At 42.6% G+C, this 22,378-nt stretch overlaps 1 protein-coding gene across 4 annotated transcripts in view; it reads left to right on the forward strand.

Moving 5' to 3' along the window:
* Positions 1–22,378, forward strand: part of Nktr (natural killer cell triggering receptor) — a 38,841-nt gene that overhangs the window by 11,679 nt on the left and 4,784 nt on the right. For 3 of the 4 annotated variants that reach the window (XM_076577407.1, XM_076577405.1, XM_016001464.3), the window contains 8 exons: positions 8,860–8,889; positions 9,379–9,524; positions 10,405–10,627; positions 11,814–11,969; positions 14,741–14,828; positions 15,926–16,071; positions 18,181–21,051; positions 21,843–21,938. In XM_076577407.1, coding sequence (XP_076433522.1) covers positions 8,860–8,889; positions 9,379–9,524; positions 10,405–10,627; positions 11,814–11,969; positions 14,741–14,828; positions 15,926–16,071; positions 18,181–21,051; positions 21,843–21,938 — 3,756 coding nt within the window. The remainder of the gene's footprint in view (positions 1–8,859; positions 8,890–9,378; positions 9,525–10,404; positions 10,628–11,813; positions 11,970–14,740; positions 14,829–15,925; positions 16,072–18,180; positions 21,052–21,842; positions 21,939–22,378) is intronic. The other variant, XM_076577406.1, reaches the window with a different exon arrangement.

Raw genomic sequence — 22,378 nt, forward strand, 5'->3', positions numbered from 1 at the left:
TTAATTGCCCAGCATGCAGCTTAATAGTTTTGATAGTAATCTCTGTTGTTCTATGTATGTTGGAGGAATATCTTATTCATGGTTTATCACGTTTTCTTTTACATCTTTCTGAATGGATAAATATGAATAGCGCTTCTCTGTCTTTAAAGGAGTCAATTATTCATATAAAAAACTCACATTTTAAGTTTGAAAGATTGCCAACATGATCTGAAGAAGTTCAGATAAGGGGCATTCTCTTCCTAAAGATGTCCTAAAAATGGAAAGCTAGCAGAAAGTGATCATGCTGAGTTACAGGGGAAGGAAACCTGAGACAGTCACTTATGTGCCCTGTTTTGATCCCACAGATGGTTAGTTACACACTTTTTCACTGGAGTACTTTTCCTAGTCTTACTCTTTGTTGGGGGCGGGGACAGTGCAAAGTAAAGAGGTAGATTTTCAAAAACTTTTTTGTAGTAACTCCTTGTCAAAGCTGTTTGCTCTAAGGCCTCTTTGTTTCCATTTTTAAGCTTATCTGAACTGTGAACATGAAAAACTAACAATTCATTTGTCAGGATGGTGCCATCTGAGGGCTCTAAAGTTTCTTTTTTTATCATTACATTTAAAATTTGCCTTATCAGGTAGTAGCAGTTTCTTGCCTTTATTGCATATAGTTAGCTTATTTATACAGACCTCTGTTACTATCCTATTACCTTATCATTTTAATAGCTACTTAAATCTCTAGAAACATTTAGAAAAGGCATTACTGCTTTCACTGTGGCCTAATTTTGCATTGGACTGCTGTTTGAAGAGGAATGCCAAATGAAAAATTTAAATCAGTAAATTAGAAATAAAAAATTTAAGCTTGTTTTCATAATTAACTATAGCTAGCACTAAAATCACTGGATGCGTGGAAAAAAAAATCTATCTTTAGTTTGGTGAAATTTATTTGAAACTTCCTTGTGGAGAGGAGTTCACAGTCTTGGAGGTAATTGAACATTTTACACCCACACAAAGTTTGTTCTAATTTTTTTTAAGTGACTTGTGTGCCTATGTGCTGCTTTATGCTGGCTGAAAATTCCAGTTTCCACAAGTTGCAAGATTAAAATCAAACTAATGTTCACATTTCTGAACAAAATATCCTGAAAGAGATGGTAGCCAATAAAGGGGAAGTCTTTGAAACTCTGTATCTTGCAAGCTAACGTCCTTTTGGAGTTGGAAGTAGTAAAAAGAATAATGTACTGTCTTTAGTTGTGTGTATAATCATAGAGAGACCTACCCAGTGGCTTTCCTGGAACAGCTCTGGGCTTTTGTTCTTTGACCACACATCTGTGGCACCTTGAGTAGTAGTTCTGAAACGGAAAGCAAGAGAGGCTTCACATGTGTCTTATAGATTGTTTCATTGGTCTTGCAAGGACTTGTAAAACATCTGCACAAATGGTACTCAGTTTGTGTCCCACAAATCTTTTACAGTTCCCAAGGAGTAAATTTGGTGCTGTTAGTGTGGCATGTGGAAGCCTCACAATTATTGTGCTCTGTGCACTAACTGTTGTCTTGATGCTCACACATTTAGCAACTTCCCTTCCTAAGGTGTACACTGTTTTCATCAATATAATTTCACATGTATTGTTTTAGTGGCTAAATCTGTGTGTGTGTGTGTGTGTGTGTGTGTGTGTGTGTAGAGAGTATATTTTAGCAGATATATATTTTATGATCATACATAGTGAAGATGAGGTTTTCTTTACAGCTATTTACAATTTTAACTATTAGCTGCTTGTATTGACTGCTATATGAATTGGTGCTTCTGTTGGGGAGCTTATATAGAAGAAGAAAAGACATTTATGGGGGAGTAGTACTGCTCAAGAAATGGGAGAGAAATGGTTTGTGGCCCCATCCTCATAAAGTTCTAAGGAAATAAGAATTCATACTGAAACATTTTTTTTTTAAATGAATTCAGAATCTTGGAACCACACTCACCAAGTCAACCCCTGTTAGTGTTTACTCATTTTGTCATTTTCTGTTCATTTTTTAGGTCAAGTATTTTAAAACAAACAAACAAAAACAATAAATGCTCTAGGGCAGAAAGTGTAGTTCAGGGATCGAGAGCTTGCCTTGTATGTGCAAGGCTGTAGGCCCAGTCACTAGCACTGCAGAAATAGATGCAGCAGTGAACGAGTCAGGTAAAAGCTGTAGAATTAGAGATCATGTGGGACACGTTTAATGTTGTATAGAGAATGAATGCTCAATAAGGAAGAAAAGACATGCCCAGTCTAGGCTGCTCTAGAGTCTTCTCTCACATTCTGGAAGAAAATGTTAAGACAGGAGAAGAAAGCTGCTGACAGATGGCATGCTCCAGGGTCATAAGCACTGTGTTCTGAGTCACTGTGGTTAAGTATCAGAGTCAGGGACATTCTGCTGCAAAAGAAAATGACAATTACTACTTTTGTGGGATGGAATATGTACCTAGCTATCAGGGTGCCTGGTGTGGCTCATACCTGTGATTCCCTGCACTCAGGTGGCTATGGAAGAACAGCTGTGGATTTGAGTACAGAGTGAGTTCCGAATTATTTTAGGACACACAGCAAAAGAAATCTGTCTCAAAAAACCACACACACACACACACACACAGACACACAGACACACACACACACATACACATACACACATACATACACACACAAAGAAATCTTGGTTTTGGTTCTGTTTTTCTGTACCCTGAGTTAATTTTTTTACTCTTTTTGTTATTTATAAAAGCCTATGTCTTTATGTGTGTGCATGTGTGCCTGTTCTCAAGTGTACTTGAGAGCAGAAGTTGGAAGTTGACATCAGGGGCTGGAGAGATGGCTCAGTGGTTAAGAGCACTGACTGCTCTTCCAGAGGACCTGGGTTCAATTCCCAGCACCCACATGGCAGCTAACAACTGTCTGTAACTCCAAGATCTGACATCCTCACACAGACATTCATGAAAGCAAAGCACCAGTGCAAATAAAATAAAAATAAAAATAAAAATTGATTTTAAAAAAAAGTTGTCATCAGGTATCTTTCTTTGTCGACCCTTCTCCCTTATTTTTTTTTTTTTGAAACAGTTTCTCACTGAAGCTGGAACTCTCCAGATTCTCCTAGACTAGCTAGCTGGAAAACTCCAGTAACCCTCCTTCCTCTGCCCTTCCCAGTTCCAGCACTACAGGTACATGCTCTTACCAGCTATTGTGTGGGTGCTGGCTATCAGAACTAGGGTTCCTCATGCTCACACAGTAAGTACCCACTGAGCCATCTGCCTAGCCCCAAATAGCCCTATTTTTAAGATAAACTATAAACACTTTGGTACAAAAATGTCATAGAAGAAAGAGCATGTCTTATAAATTTCTGAATATATGGAATGATTTGTGTACAAGCATTCTTTAAAAGAAATTGTTCTATAGCTACCTAATAATGTTCATCAGAAAAGCTCCTCAGAAAGACGTAGGACTCATCTTGTCTAAACCAGGAGCTGCAGCATTCACTCCCTCAGCTGCTACTAAAATATTGGTCAGTGCAGGCCTTTTAAAAAAAAAAAAAAAAAAAAAAACAGTATTTTTTTTTTGTTTGTTTTTTTGAGACAGGGTTTCTCTGTGTAGCTTTGTGCCTTTCCTGAAACTCACTTGGTAGCCCAGACTGGCCTTGAACTCACAGAGATCCACCTGGCTCTGCCTCCCGAGTGCTGGGATTAAAGGCGTGCGCCACCACCGCCCAGCCCAAAAACCAGTATTTTGTGCACATGAGTGTTTTCCCTGCATGTCTGTGTATCATGTGCATGCAATGCCCTCAGGCCAGAAGAGGGCATTGGATCCTCTGGGGCTGGAATTGTGAGCCACCTTGTGGGTGCTGGGCATTCAGTGCTCTTATGCTGAACCATCTCTCCAGCCCCAGTGTAGGCCTTTTATGGCTTCAAAGCTTTGGTGAATAGACTGTCACTGGCCACTATTTCTGGTCATGGTAATTTTTATGAAAACAAGATGAAAAGAAAAGCTCAACTTGACCTTTAAACAAAATGTTTTTTTCTTTTTCTCAGTGCTGGTGGTCAGACTTAAGGATCTTGTAAATGCTGTACAAGCAGTCCTCTAAACTGTGGTTGGCTGCAACTCAGAGACCCACTTGCCTCTGCTTCCATGTGCTGGCATTAAAGACATGTACCTTCACACCCAGCCTGTTGATTTTATATCTATGAACGAAGTTCTTCTCTTTCCTCTCCATTCATGTGTGTGGCTGTTCTGCCTGCATGTGTGTCAGTGTACCACATGGACACAATGCCTCTGGAGGCCCTAAGAGGGCACCATGTCTCCTGAGACTGGGTTACATAGCTGGTTGTGAGCCACCAGGAGGTGCTAGCAAATGAACACTGGTCCTGGAGGAGCAGTAAGTGCTCTTAACCACTGAGCCATATCTCTAATCCCCAGCTTACTACAGAGGTCATAAATAAGACAGGGACACGTGATCTAGGATTTTCTTTGTTGTTGTTGGTTTTTTGAGACAGGGTTTCTCTGTGTAGCTTTGCGCCTTTCCTGGATCTCGCTCTCTAGACCAGGCTGGCCTGGAACTCACAGAGATCCTCCTGCCTCTGCCTCCCGAGTGCTGGGATTAAAGGCGTGCGCCACCACCGCCCGGCATTAACTTCAGAAATTTTTTAAGAGGGAAGGAGTTTGTGATATTTGAACTCAAAGCCACTTTCTCTGAATATCAGATGTCATTTCTAACACTTGGGCTTAGATTTACTGAGTGCTTGTGCGACATACATGTTAGCAGTCAGGAAGAGATGTGTCTAGTTATCATTTCTGTGTATTTCCTTTGTATTAGAGCTGAGTTTCAGAAGGTTCTTCTGTCTGAGTGACCTTGGGGACACAGAGCATTGTGAGTTGCCCACTGCCTGAACACCAGCTCCCCTCTTTGTGACAGCTGTAGTTTCAGGCTGTGAAGGAACGAGTTGTATACCAAAGATGACATTAGAATAGTTGTTTTTCGTGACCTCTTACTTTAGGCCTGGAGTACCTTTCTGTTTTACTGAAAAGAAAAACTGCATGATTTAAAACTTTTTTTGTGTGTGACACTAATGCATGTATCATCTCATGTATATGAGAGATTCTAATTTACTTTTAAACATTTTACTTAATATACCTAAATTCCTGGCAAATTTTTGTTTGTGGTTTAGTAGGGTTTTTGGTTTATCTAGTCATAGTTTTTGTTATTTTTTTTTTTTTTAGGTTTTATTAGTTAAAATTCATCAGTGTGTGTTCTTAAAAAAAAGACTTCTCATAAAGGGAAAAATCATATTAGACATAAGTCCTGTGGCCAGGATTTGAGTTTATGCTCTAAGGCTGTCACCTCTGTTGCCTTTTGAGCCTCAGAGGAGATCTTAAAGTTCTAATTGTGCCCTTATGACTGTTTTTATTAATTCTGTCCAGTGACTTAACAGCTTGAGTATGTTCAACAAGCAGTGAGCATAGTCTAGACTCTGCCCAAATCATTTTCCACTTATGTTGATATTTATATGTCAGTTCTGTTATGTTGTGATATATAACCAAAAATGGGTTTGAAAGGCAGAAGCATGAAAATGAACTGAAATAGTTAAGTTCTTCAAGTTCTGTTTTGAATGATCTGAACTTGGTATTTTTAGAGGGGTGGGGGGTCATTGCTTTCTCCTAGAAGTTCCTACTTCTAGTATTTGGATTTGTATATCTGTGTTCATATTCAAGATGCATTACCTTTTTGAGAAAGATTTTTGGCGTAGCTAGTCTCTGGGATTATAAATGGAGCTTTAATGTTTTATTAGCTGTTACCATCCCCTGTGTTAAAATACCATCAGTCTGAGAAGATCTCCACAAGGCCTTTCTAAAACAATATTCATCTCTTCATAAATATCTTATGAAAGAAAATTTAGAGCCCTCCATTTTAAAAAGCTTTCTTGCTTTGCATAAAACTATAAAATTTTAATTTCAAAGTTATATTGATATTAGAACATAGATTCAGTCTTGTCTTAAAAGTGTACTACAATTTATTTCTTGCCATTTTTGTGTAAAATTTACAGAAAGAGTGTTACACCGTGCGCTCCAAAGGTAATGTCTCATTACTCTAAGGCTCTCTCTTTTTCTTTGCCTTTGTTTCTTTAATCCTATTGTTATGTGTATTGAAACATTTTAAGGAAAAAAAAAAAGCTTTCTGCTTGTTCTGTGTAGCAGCAGTGTACGTAAAACAAGGGTGTTTGTTGCTTATGGTTAACCTAAGAAGTACAGTTCATTTCAGTGGCTCTTGTGTGCACTGGGCAGTGTTTTAGATTAGAATTTTAGAAGGTAGTAAGGTCCAAAAGCTGGTCTGATGATGGCATAAGTGTAGTTTATTCTTTGGAACAACAGCAATACTCTTCAGTTTCTAGGGTTTGTGATTTAAATGAACCCCTGCAGTAACTGTTTTAAGTAGATTCAGGGGCTGGAGTGCCTGTGTCTCTAAGTGATAGCAGAAAATAGAAACATGTGAGCACTGAAGCTTTATAGTCTGAAATGTTTTTTGTTTTTCTTTTTGTCTTTGTTTCTCCTTTGCTTTAATAAGTGTGTATAAACTTACACATCTCTGCTCGGCTCTGGTCTTCTGAGTCTTCATTTACTGTGTGTATCTCACTGGCACCAGTGATGTCATTGAGAACATTGGATGTAGTAAAGAGTTGGTGGGTGGGGTTTCTCTGTCTGCTTTCATAGACTTGGCTGAGCACACGGTCCCTCCTGCCCTCCTGTTACCCTGTGGTCTGTTGACTGTTTATCATGTGTACTGTCAACACAGTCTCAGTGAGCCTGCCTTACAGTGAGTCCTCTTGGAATTTGTAGGCTCAGATCCAGAGAGTTCCTTTTTTTGTGAAATACTGTTCATGTTCTTACTATATATTCTATCCCAGTTAAGGTGCAAGCTGATATTTCTGTGTCCTGAATTGTAGGCGCCAGGAAATTAAAAGATTCACATTGGTTTGAAAGCTGAGCACATTGAAAGTTGTCCTCAGAGGCAGAGATGACCCTTTCCTCTGTTCATGTGTACACTAAGGACTGGGTTTGTTTATCGACCAGTTTTCATTTGAATTAAACACAGAACTAGGGCCTGACCATGTAGTTCAGTGGTTGAGCATGTTCCTAGCACATGGGAGGGACCTGGGTTCATTCTCAAAATGAGACAGGTTATCTATTCTAGCTTGAATATCCTAAGATCACTGTTCCATCCTCAGTCTGAGTTTGTGTTGCTGCAGGTATCTGGAATTTGCTTCAAGAGTTTGCCTTACATGTCTTATACAGTATTAGATGAGGTGGCGGTTGAATTGGAAAATTCGGTGTGCTAGAAAAATCTGTAGGCTCTTCTCAATACTAGATTCCTGAGAGTGAGGCCCAAGAAAGGAGGAGTGTATCTAATCAGTAAACAACCATGTGCTTTCATCTTCTGCCTGGCAGAGCAGTTTTGTCTTTCTGGAAGCACCCTTACACCTTCTTAGAAGGGCTTTCTGTCTAGCTTGTGTGTTAGTTTGTGTTTTGATAAAGTCCTACAATAGAGGAAGCATCTTGTTTCACGGCTGTTGTCTGCCATGGCTTCTGGGTGATTGTTTCATAGTTTCAATGTTTGTTAGATTTTCTTCATTTCTTTCCCTTTTTTCGTTACCTGTTTTTATTTTTATTTTACAATTATACTATCTTTAATTTCTGCTCAGTTTTCTAAGAAATATTTGAGACTTGTGACTTTAAAACTCAAAACTCATTTAAAGTTCTGAAACTTAAGTTGACATTGAAAATTTTTAAGTTAAATACTATCTATACTCCTCTAACAGAACTGGATACTCTTAAAGTAAGTATAAGCATTGCAGTCTCTTGTACAGTAATGGTTTTTGGCATTGTTGTAAAGGTTATTAGATTGTGTTCTGTTCATGTGTCTTGGAATGGCTTTAAAACGTACATAGAAATGCATATGAGTTTTTCTTACACAAGTGACTGCTTTAATATGGCCTGATAGCTCATCTGTTTTTTATCTTTACTAGTTAAGGTTCTGGTCTAATGATGATCAAGCTATCCACTTTTGAATTTTTGCATTATAATTCACATACAAATATCTATGAAAATGTTACGGGAAAACCAGCTTGAATTCAAAATATCTTAACCAAGTATACCCCACAGAGTTCCCAACAGTGACGGTGGGACATTCACAGAGCAGCTAGTGGGGTGTTTTCTGGACCATGGAAATTGAAGATGTCAATAATACCCCCCTCATTTCTTACTTTGCTGTAAGGAGCATCTGCAGCTTGAAAGCCCCTCCCTATTGCATTTTCAAGAGTGTGAGTGGCGAGGCTTGAGTGAAAGAAGAGGGGCAGGTATTTCTGTAGCTAGGGATAGAACTCCTGAGACTTCTCCATTGCCTGCCTTAAAGTATATGCAGACTGTCTCAGTCCTAAGTAACAAATAGAAGAGCCAGTGGGTGTGTGGCCAGTGTTCATCACTCCTTTGTGTGGGGCCTTCCTCCTCGTTTAATTCTGCTGGGAAATTTTTTTTTTATTGTTTGTTTCTGTTGCCATTATTGTTTTTGATTTGAGAGTAAATTTAATTTCAGTGTGTACTCTGTACATTTTTTTATAATGCAAATGAAACCTATCTCATATTCTAATAGAGTTGGTTTTATAATTCATTGCAATCTTGTTTTTTTTAATCAGTAAAGTGGCTATTATTGGTGTTTGGGGGTCTTTAAGGTTGGATATATATTATGCTTAACATTTTTCTGTCTTTTTATCTTTACTTCTTTGTTCACTACATGCTATGTTTAAACCTTCTGCTTTCTTCATCTGAATACGTCATTTTTGATACCATCTTTGTGTTGATGTTTATTGTACAGAACTACAAAGCCTGCTCCACACCTGGATGGGTAAGCATCAAGTTATTAAAATATTGGGGAGTTATTTGGGTGCTAAGCCTGAAAGACTGGTTGATCAGGGGTTAGTCTTTTCATAGCTAAAGTCTTCCTGAAGGGGCACAGAGGACAGTAGTTTTAAGAGCCCATCTCTCCTGTTATTAAAGAGGTCTTTCACTTGTGCCCATGGGTAGTCTTCCCAGCCATGTGGTTTTGATTGTCTTTGTTGAGGTGGTTTCTCAGTATGAAGTATACTCTGTTACCAGATTCTTAACCCTAGAAAGGCTAGGAGCCACTACAGAAACAGTCCTATTTTTTCTTCACATGAACGGTTGCTGTTTCCTGTAATGAAGTAGATTTCAGGTTGTCACTCCCTTCTAGCTGGTTCGTAATACTTTGGCTTTGTTTGCAATTCTGTAGATATGTTTTTTGTGGCATTGTCCCAATTACTGTTCATAATGTAATTATCAGACTAATTTATTTCTTGAATTTGTATTATGACAGGGTTCATGTCGTCTTTGGACTGGTTATTTCCGGTTTTGAAGTAATTGAACAGATTGAAAATCTGAAAACAGATGCTGCAAGCAGACCTTATGCAGATGTCCGAGTCATTGACTGTGGTGTGCTTGCCACCAAGTTGACGAAAGATGGTAAGAGCTTTTGAAGGGTGGAGGAATCTGGGATATCAGTGTAAAGCGTATGGCAACTTGAAGTTGCCTTCTCAGTTTCTAAGATCCCTTCTCAATTTCTGTGTGGAGGTGGTAGCTTTGGTGCTTCTGTGCCAATGCCTTATCCCATCCACCAGCAGATACTGTCAGCTTTTCCTTGCTTCTGCCTGGCTGCTGGCTTGTCCAAGCCAGCCCATGCCTGTGTTACCGCAGTACCCTCATGCTACCTACCTTGCCTCTGTCTCCTTGTGTTCCCTGACCATTGATCAGCAGGAGTGTCCTTGCTGGTTTCCTTGTTTTACTTTGGTTTGTCTTTAACAGCTACCACAGTGATCCTCTTCAGCCACATTTCGAAAACACGTTCGTCCTGCCTAGACACACCTACAGTGGCATCCTTAGCACAGAGGCCTGTGGTCTCTGTTGTCTTTCTTTTTCCTTACGCATTGTCCTCCAGCCACACCGACCTTTATTCTGACACTAAGGGACTTTGTGCCTGCCCTTTGGTGTCTAGAACATTCTTTGTTAAGATATCTATAGGACTCCTCCCTACTTTAGGTCTCTGCTCAAATGTAACCTTAAGCTACCTGCATCTCTCTGTTCCCTTTATGGTTTATTTTCTGTCTTAGCTTTCATCACTTGCCACACTTACTCAGACTATAGACTTCATGGTGGGTAAGGGCTTTGGTATTTTTCAAGTTTGTAGGTGACTATTATACATATAACCGGGGAAAAGTTTAATTAAGTCTTAGTTTTAGTTTGCTATGCGTGAAGTCATGATATGATAACCAGCAGTCACGTTTTTCACTTGGATGGGTGTGCACTGGACTCAAGCACTAATATTTTTGTTACTATCTATTAAAAGTTTTTGAGAAGAAAAGGAAGAAACCAACACATTCAGAAGACTCGGATTCTTCTTCCAATTCCTCTTCCTCTTCAGAATCATCCTCAGAAAGTGAAGTTGAACAAGAGAGAATCAGAAGGAGGAGACATAAGAGGAGGCCAAAAGTCAGACATACTAAAAAGAGACGGAAGGAAATGAGCAGTTCAGAGGAGCCAAGGAGGAAGCGCACAGTGAGCCCTGAAGGGTAAGTGTGAGTCGAGTGTCCGACCCAGCACACCGCCTGCAACAGGAGGCACAGTGACCACGCCGCAAGCTCAGCGTCCTTACTTACCGTACTTACAGAGGGAGCCTTTGGATTTTAACCTGATGCCTCTAACAATCAAGGAGTGGTCTAGACGTCTCATAGCAAAGATTGGTGGGGTTTTCAGGTGAAGGTATTTCTGAACTTTCTTTTTTTAATGTTAAAGTTTTATTTTGTGTATTCAGAGATGTGTGTATGTGATAGATGCACATGTGGAGGTCAGAAGACAGCTTGGAGGAGTGGTTTCTCTCTACCAGATGGGTCCCAAGAGATGAAATTCAAGACATGAGGCATGGTGACAAGAGCCTCTATTCATTGAACCATCTTGCCAGTCCTAATGCCTGATATTCTTTTTCTTAATACAGTATTTTTATTCTTTGAGAATTTCATACATTAATTTGATCATCTACTTCCTAATCCCTCTTCAGATTTCCCACTATGTCTCCCTCCTCTTTTATTTCTTCTGTCAGTAACCCACCGAGTCCATTGAATATGGCCTAGATGTGCAAGGGGTGTAGGCCACCCACTGGGGTACAGGCAGGACACCAGGGTCCACACCCTGAAGAAAGCTTGATTCTCCCTAAAGCATGGCAATTGAGATGGCTCAGTGGCTTCTCACCACGCCTGAATTTGACCCCTGGTTTAAAGAGGGAGCCATCTCCTACAAGTTGTTGTCTCAGTCCACATCATGGCACACTAGCACACACCAGTAAGTAAATAAATACTATTTAAAGAAAGGAAACATTGCCAGGTGGTGGTGCACACCTTTAATCTCAGCACTCAGGAAGCAGAGGCAGCGAATTTGTGAGTTCGAAGCCAGCCTGGTCTACAGAGTGAGTTCCAGGACAGCCAGGGCTACACACAGAGAAACCTTGTCTCAAAAAACAAAATAAAAAAAAAACGAAAAAACCAACAAACAAAGGAAACATTAGCAGAATTGACAACTTCCATTTCAAAATTTTAGTTGTTTTTTTTTTTTATAAAAATTTTCTTTGCATTTTTTAATATGTTGATGTTTTTATATGTTTGTAAAAGTCAACACTTCAGGGTGAGTGTAAGTTTCGATGTTTTATGTGCCTTTATTTTGTGAATACTAGCATCTAAATTGGTGGCTTGATTTATATTTTAGTTATTCTGAGAGAAGTGATGTGAATGAAAAAAGATCAGGTGATTCAAATGCTAAAAGAGAAAAGCCAGTTGTCCGTCCAGAAGAAATTCCTCCAGTTCCCGAGAACCGATTTTTACTTAGAAGAGATATGCCTGCTGTCACAGTGGAGCCTGAACCGTAAGTAGGCTGATGAACGTATTAATCTTCTCCCTGCTGTGTCCACTGACAGAAACACCTTGCTCATGGTTTCAGGGAATTACGTCTATCACTGCAGAGGGGTACCATGGAGCAGCCCACAGCACAGTGGACAAAAAGCAGAAGGAAGGGAATGCTGGCATTCAGCTGGCTTTCTCCTTCTTCCTCCTTTAATCTGCCCTGGCCCTAGCACGTGGGATAGTTAGGATGCCCAGTCTTGTAGGTGATTGGATATCCAGTCGAGGTGACAGTGATGATTAGCGATTACACTGTATATTTTTGTTTCTTTGATGGGTAAATCCATTATTTCATTGCTACCTTACACTCCCTCACCATGACTCCTTTTCGGAATCCACACTTGAGTACATAAACAGGTAAAGGAAGTGGACAGTTATTCATTGAAGAAGGTGTGTTTTGTTGTTTTGCTTCGGTGGCTTTTGTCTGCTTGTGGATCTTGCTATGTGTTGCAGGCTGGCCTTGAACTGCTGATCCTTTTGCTTTATCCCTCCAGAGTATTAGGGTTATAGCTATGTATATGCTGCCTGCCTGGCAGGGAGGGTAAGTGCTTATTTAGAGGTCTTGGAAAGGTTATATTACTGGTCTTGCTGATTGGCCTTTTGTTCAGAAAGGATTATCAGGTTGATTGAGCCCTGTGCATCCAACTGAGTGGTGAAATCTGTTTCACTTTTAATAGTGCAAAGTTAATTACATAGTGACTGGAGATAAAATTTAGTATCATAATATTACTGTAGTTAATTTCCCTGTATTGTGGCTTTAGGTTTAGTCTCAGAAAATAATATTTAATATACTTCATGTATTAGATTTAAATTTGGAATTATTAAAAGGACATGAGCATGGTGACATGTGCATGTGGCCTAGCCACGGGGAAGATTTTTTTTTTTAAACAAATGAAAAGATTTTTTTTTCTTTTTATTTATTCAGTGTGTCTTTTACATCATGCATCTTGATCACATTCATTTCCCTGTCCCTTCGAATCCGCCCTCTACCTCTGCAACCCTTCCCCCCAAATAAAACAGAATTTAAGAGGAAAAAAAAGGAAAAAATTTAAAATTTCATCATGGAAGCTGCTGTGTGACACAGTGAGTCACAAAGTAAACCCCTTTGTCTATATGTCTTTACTTGCAAGTGTTCATTGCAAAGCGTCATTGGTCTGGTTCGAGACCTCTGTTTTCTAGTACACTATCAATGCTGGGCCCTCATTGAGACTCCTCTTGAATATTCTGTTGTTGCCCTGTGTTGTGCAGATCTTGCAGCTTTGGGTCTGTGTGTCAGGCCCCTTCACATGCTCCAGCAGATCATAGATGGGGTAGATATTGGTGTGGGCCAAGTCACAGCCCTACTTCTGGGCCTGGGCAGCTGCAGGGTTGGCCAGCCTGCCAGTTCTGCTCTCACACCCTCAGGGTCAGCTCTTCCCCACCTACACCATCAGGGCCAGCTCTACTGTGTTGCCCAGGCGAGGTTCAGGGGCCGCTCTGCTGAGTGCTACAGCTGACAAGGGGCTGGGACAACCCTTGTGCTCTTAGAATTCCAGGGCCAACTCCTCCACCTGTCTCAGGCATTGATTGGGGGTGGGGGTGGGCATCTCCCCTCCACCCATGCTGCCAAATATCAGATGAGTAAAGGGAACGGCTCTCCCTTGCATCAATGCGCCTAGGTCACCCACACCTGCAACAACAGGGCCAGCTCTGCTGTGCTGCCCAGGTGAGGAGCAGGGCCTGCTTTCCTGAGTGCTGCAGCTGGCAAGGGGGGAGGGCCATCTTGCTCGGCTGTGGCTGTTGCAGACGGGAAGGGGTTGGGGGGGCACAGGGGCATCTCTCCCCCACCCACACCATCACCTGACAGACAAGTAGTGGAGACAGCTCTCCCATGCTTACAGCTTCGGTGATGGCTTGCCTACACCTCTGTGAACTGGGCTGGTTCTATTGTGTGCCCAGGTGAGGTGCAGGGACAGCTCTCCTGAGTGCTGCAGCCTGTGGGGGGCAGGGACAATTGGGGAAGATTATTTGACCTCAGGAGTGATGTTTATCCTGAGCAACATGACCAGGTCTAGTCTCAAAAGAGGGAGTTGGGGAAGGAGAGGGAGGAGAGAAAACTACGTTCTGTGAACAATGATGCTGCAGTGCCTGCTGTAAGTCGGAAGTTCCTGTGAGTAGTTTAGGAAGCTGGGAAGTCAGGCAGAGCTGTACCCCTAGCCCTTCAGTTTCTTGTTTGCTTTGCTTATTTCTTTTTGAGACAGGGTCTTGCTGTATAGCTTAGGCTGGCATTGAAGTCCCCCACATGCTGGGATTACAGGCATGTGCTGGCATGGTTGGCTTCCTCCATAGATCTTTTATTTTTAAAAAAATCAAAGTAGTAAATATTAATTTTTCAAATTACATATTTACTAATGGAATTCTTCTGGGGCAGGATAACTCCTATCTAGAGTTCAAGTTAGTATTCTCTGTTAGAAGAGTTGTTAGAGCTTTGGTCTTGTAGTCTGCAGCGAGAGCTCACACACTTCATGTTGGCAGGGTCCTGTATGTAGCACCTGAAGTGCTAGTTGTGACTGTATCTGGTGATGTGTGGTGCACCTCATAGCTGAGTGAGCTCAGAAATATGTGGATGGATGAGAATTTCATGTAATTCTCATGTCATGAACTATGAAACCTTGTAAAGACTGTAGTTCTGCCTTGGAACATTTGGAAGACATTCTGGCATTTGCTGATTTTTAATGGTCATCACAACTTTTTCAGGAACATTCCAGATGTTACACCTGTTGTAAGTGATCAGAAACCATCTGTATCAAAGTCTGGACGGAAAATTAAAGGAAGAGGCACAATTGTACGTATGTTAGAACGTTTTTCTTTCAAAATGCTTACCTAAATAGTAATTTTTTTAAAATTTATTTTAAAAATCTGAGGTTTAGTTTTAGATAGAATATTTCTCCTGTCAGGCATTGGTGGCAGATGCCTTTAATTCCAGCACTTGGGAGGCAGAGGCAGGTTGATATCTGAGATTGAGGCCAGCCTGGTCTACAGAGCGAGTTCCAGGACAACCAGGGCTACAACAGAGAAACCCTATGTCCAAAAAAAAAAAAAAAAAAAAAAAAAAAAAAAAGACAAAAAGACTATTCCTCCTATTTAAGAAATCTTTTTTATTTCCCATAGTTTGGGAAGGTACTGCCATTGCATACATTTACAGCTGTGGATGAATTTAATTATTCAGTGATGTAATAATACGTGCAATAGCATATTGAGAAATTGTAGTCTCTTGAGTAATGGAGACTGGCGTGTGTTAGGACTGCAGGAAGCTGTTATATAGGATTTCAGGTAAATGTCTTGTACCTGAAACACCTTCACACTATCCAGTTGATATAAATCAGTGCCTAGGTTAGACTTTTGCTGACTCTGTCTTACAAGGGGCATTTTTAGAACAGTTGTAACACGAATTGCTAAACAGTCTTATTAATAAAAAAAATCCAGAGCCAGATATTGGGGTGAGGGCTGAAAGATCAGAGGGATAGAACAAGCCAGCCACAAGTTCTTACCTCTAGGAAATCCTCAGCCCAAGAGAGAGCTACTTCCTGTATACTCACGCCTATATCCTTTCTGTGCTCTACTATCTCACTTCCTCTCTCCGCCAGCTACATCACTTCCTATCTGTCTGTACAGGCCTCCAAACCTCTATGGTTAACTAGTGCTGGGATTAAAGGTGTGTGCCACCATGCCTGGCTCTGTTCCCAGTGTGTCCTTGAACTCACAGAGATCTGGATGGATCTCTGCCTCCCGAATGCTAGGATTAAAGGCGTGTGCTACCACTGCCTGACCTCTATGTTTAATACAGTGGCTGTTCTGTCCTCTGACCCCCAGACAAGCTTTATTTGTTAGAGCACAAGTAAACTGTCACCACAGTCACTCACTGCCCTCTCTGTGTTTAAGCGCTACCACACACCTCCAAGGTCAAGATCGCGTTCTGAGTCTGAAGATGATGACAGCAGTGAAACTCCTCCTCACTGGAAGGAGGAGATGCAGAGACTAAGAGCGTATCGGCCGCCAAGCGGGGAGAGGTGGAGCAAAGGAGACAAGTAAGTGCCTGGAGTGTAAGCACAGCCGGGAGGCAGAGCGCTAAGTGCCGGGCGTCACTGTCTGAGACCTGGGTCACGATGGCCAGAGGAGAAGCTAGTAGGAGCACATTGCTGCCACCTGAGACCAAGGGGTTCTCCAGTCAGGTGCGGCTTCTCCTTGCTGAAAGTTGGAATGGACTCTCAATTGTAGAAGTGTTCAGGTCTTAGACATTACTAGTAGGTGTCTGACTTGACAGATACCTTCGTCACAGGTGCATGGATTGGTTAACAGAGCCTGCATCACACGTGAGTTAATCTCTGATTCCAGGGACTGTTGGATAACAGTGGTGCCCCATAGTTTCCCAAAGGGGTCTGGCTCCAGAATAGCTAGTGGGAAAGGAATTCTTCATGGGAGGATTCTGGTTTCTCTGAAGGCATCTTAAGAGAATGGTTTTGAATTGAAAGAACAAGGGAAAGGTGGGCAGCTGCTGTGTAGAAATAGCGTAGACGTGGTGCTGAGCACTCTCACTTGTGAGCTGCATCTTTACCTCTTAAGATCACAAAGCCTTTGTCAGTTTCGTGTCATTGTGTTTGATTTCTGTTGTAATTAATAGGAGCTTAGGACAAAGTGTTAATTACCACAGTGAAGTGGAGAGAATGTAGTTGTCATTTCAGCATGTAAATAGATTCCCACTAAGGACATTTCTGTGTCATGTGACTTACTTAGTTAATGAAGCTGGGCATAGTGATGCTTGCCTTTAGTCTTGAGTATTTGGGGAAGAGAGGCAGGCACATGCATCTTTGTGTGTTCAAGCCTGGTCTACATGGTGCATCGCAGGCCAGCTGGGGCTGTATACTAAGACATCTCAAAAAGAAATAACATTTTAAAAAAGAAAAATGGGCTGGAGAGATGACTCAGTGGTTAAGAGCACCGAGTGCTCTTCTAGAGGTACCTAGGTTCAATTTCCAGCACCCACATGGCAGCTCACAACTGCCTGTAACTCCATTTTCAGGGGATCTGACACCCTCACACAAATATACATGCGAACAAAATACCAATGCACATTAAATTTTTAAAAAGTGAAAAATTAAATAAATAAATAACCCAGCTTTTTAGCCAGGCCTGATGGCACTATAATCCCAGTGCTTGGGAGGCTAAGGGCAGCCTAGACCACATAGTGAGTTCCAGGCCATCCTAGGCCACATCACAGGAACCTGTCTCACCAGAAGCAAAGTGATTAGGAAGATAGCCCAGTTGCTAAAGTGCTTGCCTTGCAAGCATGAGGACACCAAATATGTGTGAAAGTCACAGTGTGACAGTGAGTGCTTTATAACCCCAGTGCTGGGGAGGTGGGGACAGGAGGAACCTTGGGGCTTGCTGGACAGCAGTCTGCTGTATGGATGAGAGACTCTCTCAAAGGAATTGGTGTTCCTAAGAGTGGCACCTGGGGTGCCCTCCACATGTGCACACAAGCATACATGTGCACATGGATTTTTCTTTAAGGTTTATTTATTTATTATGTATACAGAAGAGAGCGCCAGATCTCATTACAGATGGTTGTGAGCCACCATGTGGTTGTTGGGAATTGAGCTCCGGACCTCTGGAAGAGCAGCCAGTGCTCCTATCCTCTGAGCCATCTCTCCAGCCCACACATGGATTTTTTTAAAAGAAGAAATTTTTAAGAAGACTCTTGAAGTTGAGTCAAAGCTGGATTTCTAGCTCTGTTTACAGTGCTTGCTTAGCATGCATCACCTGAGTGATGCCCAGCACCACAGAGACAAGTCATCCAAGTTGCAAGTTTATGTCTGTAGAGGCTCCTCAGTGAGGTTGCTTGGGAACCTGGTTTCACTCTCTCAGAAATTGCTCTTGGAGGGAGAAGGTTGTGAGCAGATCATAGGGGAGTTGTGTCTCCATAGGACTCTGGTTAGTTGATGTGTTTTTCACAAACATTCAGAGTCTTTGATTCAATTAGAAACAAGAGGAATCTTTTGTGAGTCTAATAATAGTTGTCATCGCTCTGGTTCATGTTAAAGTATGGAGTTAGGTACTCTGTGTTAGTAAGAAGTGTGTTGTAAGACGCAGAAAATGTTTGCAAATAACTGCATGCACATTGTGTCTCCCACTTACAGGCTAAGTGACCCCTGTTCCAGCCGATGGGATGAAAGAAGCTTATCCCAGAGATCCAGATCGTGGTCCTATAATGGATACTATTCTGATCTTAGTACAGCAAGACACTCTGATGGTCACCACAAGAAACGCAGAAAGGAAAAGAAGTTTAAGCATAAAAAAAAAGCTAAAAAGCAGAAGCATTGCAGAAGACACAGACAGACAAAGAAGAGAAGAGTAGTTATGCCACCTGACTTGGAACCCTCAAGATCTTCCACCCACCGAATGAAGACCTCTTGTGAGAGAGAAAGGAGATCTCGTGCCTCCTCCTCCTCCTCCTCCTCGCGTCTCTCATCAAAGCGGGACTGGTCTAACTCGGACAAGGACGACCGGAGCTCTTCTACCCACTCCAGCAGAGACTCCTACAGATCCAAGTCTCGTTCCCGATCGGATTCTAGAGGGAGCTCGAGATCAAGGGCTCTGTCAAAGTCCTCATCGCGTTCTCACAATAGATCAAAGTCCAGATCTAGTTCGAGGTCAGGGCACCGAAGAACATCATCAAAATCACCAAAAAACCCTGCTCATTTGAGTGAAAATAAGCCAGTTAAGACAGAACCTTTAAGATCATCGATGCCACAGAATGGAAGTGTGCTAGTGCAGCCAGTGGCAGCAGAAAACATTCCTGTAATACCCTTGAGTGACAGCCCTCCCCCTTCTCGGTGGAAGCCTGGACAGAAGCCCTGGAAGCCCTCGTACGAGCGGATTCAGGAGATGAAGGCTAAGACAACCCACCTGCTGCCTGTCCAAAGCACATACAGTTTAACACATACTAAAGAGACTGGGAGTTCATCTTCCTATCACAAAAGGGAAAACCATTCTGAGAGTGATGGCAGTGCTCATTCAAGGTACAGTGATAGAACTTCTGGGAGCTCAGGGAGGTCAGGGGGCAGGTCCTCTAGGAGCAGGTCATCCTCTAGGTCATACACAAGGTCAAGGTCACGAAGTCAGCCTACTTCACGCTCTCGGTCCAGGTCTCTGTCATCTAGGTCTCACTCAGAGAATAAGTACAGTGATGGTTCCCAGCGCAGTAGGTCATCTTCATACACTTCCGTTAGCAGTGATGATGGAAGACGAGCCGCGAGGACATTTAGATCTAGTGGGAAAAAGAGTGTCACCTCAAGTAAAAGACACCGCAGCAGCTCAAAAAAGATACTTCACAGTAAATATGTCAGAGGCAGAGAGAAGTCTCCATGTCACAGAAAGTATAGTGAAAGCAGATCGTCTTTAGATTCCTCCTCAGACAGTGAACAGTCACATGCTCCAGGACTGCACTCGGCCCCAGAGAAGGAGAAGCAGGGGAAAACAGAAGTATTGAGTGATAAGCAGGGGAAAAGCAGAGAGGAAGGGCAATCCAAGCCTGAATGGGAAAAGAGAACTTTAAAAGAGAGTCTTTCTGGTCACTCTAGAGACAGCAGTAAGTCTAAAGGGAAGAACTGTGCTGGGAGTAAATGGGACTCGGAGTCGAACTCAGAACAAGATGTGACTAAGAACAGGAAAAGTGATCCTGGGAGACGTTCTGATAAGGAAGAGGGTGAAGCCTCTTCAGACTCCGAGTCAGAAGTTGGTCAGAGTCACTTCAAAGCCAAACCCCCAGCAAAGCCTTCAGCAAACACTTCTCTGCCTGACAGTAATGGTGCCTGGAAGTCTAGGAGACCACAGTCTTCGGCTTCTGAGTCAGAGGGCTCCTGCTCCAACTTGGGAAACGTTAGAGCAGAGCCCCAGAAGCAAAAATGCCCAAAGGATAGTCTTAAAGGGGATCACACAAAAAAGGTGAGAGAGAAATTGAAAGCCAAAAAAGACAAAAAACACAAGGCTCCGAAACGGAAGCAAGCCTTTCACTGGCAGCCTCCACTAGAGTTTGGTGATGAAGAGGAGGAGGAGATGAATGGAAAGCAACTTACGCAGGAGCCAAGAGAAAAAAAGCATGTCTCCGAGAAGTGTGAAACTGTAAAAGACAATGTTCCAAAAGTAGAGAAAACCTGTGATGAAGGCAGCTGTCCCAGTAACCCTAAGAAGGATACTTCAGAGCACCACCCACTTGCAGAGAGTGATCGGCATCCCAGCCCTTGCCCTGCATCTCCCAAAGTGGAGGAAAATGCTACTAGCTCTCCCCCTAGCACCCAGCCCATTGAAGAGCATGTCCCAGGTGGAGGGGAGGACGTGCTTCAGACAGATGACAACATGGACATTTGCACCCCGGATAGGAGTTCTCCTGCAAAGGGAGAGGGAGTGTCCCCATTAGCAAGCCACAGGCTGGACAGCCCAGAGGTGAGCATTATTCCAGAGCAGGTCGAGCACATGGCACAGCCCAGAGCAGGAGGGAAACAAGAAACCATTGTGTCTGAAGGTAAAACCTCAAGTGAAGGTGGAAAACAGGACAGTTCTGCCAGCTTGGCCAGTCCTGTAGAAATTGCTGGAAAGAAGGAGGGGGCTGAGAAGAGCCAGATGAACCTCACAGAGAAGTGGAAGCCATTGCAGGGTGTAGGGAATCTGGCAGTGCCTACTGCAACCACATCCAGTGCTCTGGATGTGAAGCCATTGGCTCCTGTGCCTGAAGTGAAACCACAAGGCTTGAGAATAGAAATCAAAAGCAAAAATAAAGTTCGGCCCGGGTCTCTCTTTGATGAAGTAAGAAAGACAGCACGCCTAAACCGGAGGCCACGGAATCAAGAGAGTTCCAGTGATGAGCAGACACCTAGTCGGGATGGTAATAGCCAGTCCAGGAGTCCACACAGATCTCGAAGTAAATCTGAAACCAAATCTCGACACAGAACAAGGTCTGTCTCCTATAGTCACTCAAGAAGTCGATCTAGAAGTTCCACATCATCTTACCGGTAAGAAATTTCACCCCCCCCCCCAATGTCATTTAGCTCAGAAGAACATAAATGTGATCACTGTTTCCAAATATCTGACAGGGGAATAAGAAGCATTATTCCATGTGACCAAAACCACAGATAGAGGACATAGATAAGAAATGGGCATTTCAGGAGAAGAAATTTGGGCTGAGTTGAAAAGACCATCATTATCTGTAGATTTATCACTTGGACAGTGAAAGCTCTCTTGCCATGACCAGTGACAAATCCCTCCATTTTCAGAGGTGTCAAGTGGCTGGCTTTCTTGCCTAGGTTGCCATGCTTTTGCAAAGAATCCTTTGAGCAGAATCTGCAGGGCTTAGGGATTGTTGATCTAACTACCCTTTTACACATGTGGAAGGTACATGCCATGGATGCAGAGTTGATGTCCAAGGCAACTCTATCTAAGTTATCAAGTTTTGTGATCATGTTCAAATGTTTTGTTCAAGTTTCATCCAGCCTTTGTCATCAAGATAGACTGAAGAATACAAAGAATGAGAGTGACAACTAATGAAAGGGCGGGGAGGGGGGTGTCCCGGTGACAGGAGACCAGTAAGTGGTTACGTTCATGAGCAGTCTTCTGTGGCTGTTCTTTATCTCATTGTTTGTTTAAGCCATGGTGGCCTCTTCTGGACTACTTCTTTGCAAGTTCATGACTGTCCCCGTGCAGTTTGAGAGAGACCTTATCCTGGTTGTGCTTCCCCCCTGCCCCACTGTCCATCCTAACTGGGGAGTACACACATTGTGCTCTTTCTCACTCATTTCCACTGTAGATCAAGAAGCTACTCTAGAAGCCGGAGCAGAGGCTGGTACAGCAGAGGCCGAACCCGAAGCCGGAGCAGTTCCTATGGAAGTTTCCATAGCCATAGGTAAGCTATGGTCCTGCCTTGCTGTGTGGTGCTCTGTCACTTGCAGTGGACCCCTTCTGGGACAGAGCAGGACAGCTGTAGATCTGTCCTTGTCAGATACCACACTGATCTGTTTCTCATCCAGCTCTTGGAGCTCTGAACTCTTCCTGGATGTTCCTTCTTCAGAGTGAGGCAGAGAAACAGAAGTCTGGAAAGGCCATGTCACTCTTAACTCCTTCATACATAGATCTTACTGAGGGTCACAAGCACAGTCACCTCTTGACTTGACTTAGGGGTTAAAATGGGGTTATAGTGAGGAAACCAAGAGGAAAGTGTGTGCTAGAGGGCAGGGCGTGCACTTTTTCTTCCCAGATGCTTTTCCCTTTGGCATTTTGAGGTATTTTCTGCTGTGGCCACTCATGTAAATGGCCCTTTTCTCTTCCCACCCAGCTGAGAGTCTC

Source organism: Peromyscus maniculatus, chromosome 7, assembly GCF_049852395.1.
Source record: "Peromyscus maniculatus bairdii isolate BWxNUB_F1_BW_parent chromosome 7, HU_Pman_BW_mat_3.1, whole genome shotgun sequence".
In the NCBI taxonomy this organism is placed as follows: Eukaryota; Metazoa; Chordata; class Mammalia; order Rodentia; family Cricetidae; genus Peromyscus; species Peromyscus maniculatus.